This window comes from Octopus bimaculoides, chromosome 23 (assembly GCF_001194135.2).
Source record: "Octopus bimaculoides isolate UCB-OBI-ISO-001 chromosome 23, ASM119413v2, whole genome shotgun sequence".
Classification (NCBI taxonomy): domain Eukaryota; kingdom Metazoa; phylum Mollusca; class Cephalopoda; order Octopoda; family Octopodidae; genus Octopus; species Octopus bimaculoides.
In genome coordinates, this window is record NC_069003.1 from 12,246,892 (window position 1) to 12,250,663 (window position 3,772).

Below are 3,772 nucleotides of genomic sequence, written 5' to 3' on the forward strand. Positions count from 1 at the left end.
CAATCTGATCTGGCAGAATTTCTACAGCTGGATGCCCTTCCTTAATGCCAACCACTCAGAGAGTGTAGTGGGTGCTTTTTACATGCCACTGGCACGAGGGCCAGTCCGGCGGTACTGGCAACAGCCATGCTCGAATGGTGTTTTTTATGTGCTAATAATAAAATATATAACAACCACAATAAAATATATAAAACATGAAAGGCTTCCTCACAGTTTCTGTCTACCCAATTTCACTCACAAGGCATGGCTGAATCAGAAATTATAGTAAAAGACACTTGCCCAAGATGCCTTGTAGTGGGACTGAACCTGAAACCACATGGTTACAAAGCAAACCTAATGACACAACCATGTCTTCACATGTCCCAGAATTAACTACAAGATGGTATCAAAAAGTTCCAGGGCTAGCTGTGTTTGATAGAAAATAACTTATTTAACTAAGTTTTAACATCATCTCCTTCGAAGCAGTCACGTTGCATAGCAATACATTGGTCGCAGTGTTCCTGTCACTTTTTGAATCCGGTCTCGAAGTGGTTTTCTATAAGCATGTCGAGGACCTTCTGTGATTCACTCTGGATTTCGACAATCGTGTTAAAACAGTGACCTTTGAGCAGCATTTTTATTTTGAGGAAGAGATAGAAGCCTGCAGGTGCTAAATCTGGTGAATAGGACAGGTGCAGAAGCAATACCAGGTTGTTTTGGGCAAAAAACTCACAAATGAGGAGAGCTTGGTGACAGTGAATTGTGAAGAATCTAATTCTTTGTGCTCCACAGATCCGGTTGCTTTCACCAAATGTGTTCCCACAAATGCTCAATTGATGGTCTGACCCTGGGGGACAAATTCTTGATGCACAATACCCCATTTCCAAGGGTGGCACTCTCGATAGGTCTTCCAGATCGCTCATTGTCTTCCAGGGATGTTCTTCTACTTTTGAAGCACCCTTGCATAAGACCCATTGCCTTGTCAACACAAACTTGCCAAAGCATGCTCAATGTCTCTGTAGAAAATTTCCCAAGCTTAATGCAAAATTTTATGTTGGCTATTTGTTCCTGTCAATGACAAAATTGCAGACTACAGCATACATGTGATCACAAAAAACACAAATGTCATAAGTTGTGACGTAAATACAGCGATGTCACTCAGCACACTGCTAGCTCTCACTGTGCATGCAATCATGTGCTGCCATCTGTTGACGCAATACAAAACTAGTTTGGGAACTTTTTGACACAACCTTGTATTTATTTCAATGAAATTGGCAAATTTTATAAAAACTAACAGAATTTTATGTTTATTAATTATGATATCAAAACAAATAGATTTATAAATCTTATGTTTAAACTTCGTTGAAACTTTTCAATATGTGCTGTCTATCATCATCATCATCGTTTAACGTCCGCTTTCCATGCTAGCATGAGTTGGACGATTTGACTGAGGACTGGTGAACCAGATGGCTACACCAGTCTCCAGTTTGGTCTGGCAGAATTTCTACAGCTGGATGCCCTTCCTAACGCCAACCACTCCGAGAGTGTAGTGGGTGCTTTTATGTGCCACCAGCACGAAGGCCAGTCTGGCAGTACTGGCAATGGCCACGCTCAAAATGGTGTATTTTATGTGCCACCTGCACAGGAGCCAGTCCAGCGACACTGGCAACGACCTCGCTCAAATGTCTTTACACGTGCCAGGAAGGCGACGCTGGGCACAGGTGCCATCACAATTTCGCTTTCTATATCCCTGAAAATTTCAGATCTATCCTCAGCATTGCAAAACCCATTTTAAAACATTTCAGGAGTTATCTCTTGCACTGCTAACTGAGTGCGTTCAAGTTCATCTAAACTAATGCTCCATCCTGGGGGTGACCGTAGAGAAAATGTTTGCAGCCAAATTGAAAAAAAGTTGTCGTGAAGTAGGATCCAACATGAATGAAAATAAAATTATAAAACAAATTATAAAATTATAAAACAAATTATAAAATTATAAAACAAATTATAAAATTATAAACAAAAATTAATTTATCAATTTTTAACACATATTAAACATAATAAACATAAATAAAAGTGAGTTTTTAAAAAAAGGGTCCAATTTCACTGAAATAGATGGCTAATTCTGGGACACCCTGTACATAAAGTCGTGACAGTGTTCAAATAAAACCTTCAGAATAAAAACAGAGATATTTACCAAACTCCTGTGCTTCTCCCCATGAGGCACCAGTCGAGGTGGTCAGCTGGTTTGATAAACTGTCCAACACAATGTTTCCCTCATCTTTACTGCTTTCACCAAATTCCTGGACTCTTCCTTGCTTCTTCAATGCCACCTGAGCTTTGTAGTCTTGCAGCCATGCAAGGGTAGAACACAAGAGGCAGAGGGTTTTACCAGTCCCTGTAGGACTTTCCAAGAGGCCGTTCTGATTCTGCAGGAATGAAATGGAAAAGATAACCATTAATAATGATTTTTACGAGGGGTGCTGAAAAGTTCCTGGCTTTTAGGGTATCATGAAAGGCCTGGTTGGAGGCCCAACCTTCTGAGTTCTTTAACAGGGCTTAGAAAAACTGAAGGACTGTTTCAATAAGTGTGTGAATCTGAGAGGGGAATATGTTGGATAAAATCATCATTAACTGATCCTCCTCTATTTTCTTTTACTCAAAGACAAAAATTTTTCAGCACCCCAGGGTAGCTTGGCAGAAGGATAGCTAAAAATTTGGCAGGAAGGGATTAGTTAATACCGTCAAACCCAGTCCTTGGTACTTGACTGGTAATTTATTTTATTGACCCTAAAAAAAGGAACAGCAAAGTTGATTCTAGCAGGATCTGAATTCAGAACAAATACCACAAGGAATTTTCTCCATTTCTCCAACACTAACCATTCCTCCAATCTACAGTAATCATCATCAACAACATCATTCTATTGTTATTTAACTCCAGGTCAACCCTGTTCAAGCAGACCTATCTATGATTTCAGGCATTCCATCTATGAGAAACCTGTCTTATTGAGAGCATATAGGATTTAATGTGTATTTAATGTATTTCATAAGGCAGGTTTTTTACAACTGGATACTCTTCCTGTTGCCAACCTTCACATGTTTCCAACTAATGTAATATTTCCCCATGGCCAGATGTATTTTCACAGAAGACTGGAAACAAAGGACATAAACTGCATGATGGCGACACTCATTTACAACTATGATGTAATGTCAGAAGAAGACATAAACATCATCATCGTCATTTAACGTCCGCTTTCCATGCCAGCATGGGTTGGACGATTTGACTGAGGACTGGCAAGCCAGAAGGCTACACCAGGCTCCAATCTGATTTGGCAGAGTTTCTACAGCTGGATGCCTTTCCTAAAGCCAACCATTCTGAGAGTGTAGTGGGTGCTTTTACGTGCCACCGGCACGAAGGCCAGTCAGGCGGTACTGGCAACGGCCACGCTAACGATCTCCCTCGAATGTCTTTTCACGTGCCACTGGCACAAGTGCCAGGAAGGCGACGTTAGTAACGATCACGCACAAATGGTGCTATTTACGTGCCACCGGCACGGAAGCCAGACAGCTGGTGCTCTGGTAACGATCACATTCGGACGATGCTCTTAGTGCTCCACTGGTACAGGTGCCATACACATATATATATATATATATATATATATATATATCATCATCATCATCATCATCATCGTTTAACGTCCGCTTTCCATGCTAGCATGGGTTGGACGATTTGACTGAGGACTTGTGCAACCGGATGGCTACACCAGGCTCCAATCTAATTTGGCAGAGTTTCTAC

The 3,772-nt window shown here is 40.9% G+C and overlaps 1 protein-coding gene across 1 annotated transcript in view; it reads right to left on the reverse strand.

The window, feature by feature from the left end:
* The window catches only part of LOC106884328 (regulator of telomere elongation helicase 1), a 65,537-nt gene that overhangs the window by 52,759 nt on the left and 9,006 nt on the right, over positions 1-3,772 (reverse strand). Inside the window, exon 3 of the mRNA XM_014935662.2 lies at positions 2,174-2,405. Coding sequence (XP_014791148.1) covers positions 2,174-2,405 — 232 coding nt within the window. The remainder of the gene's footprint in view (positions 1-2,173; positions 2,406-3,772) is intronic.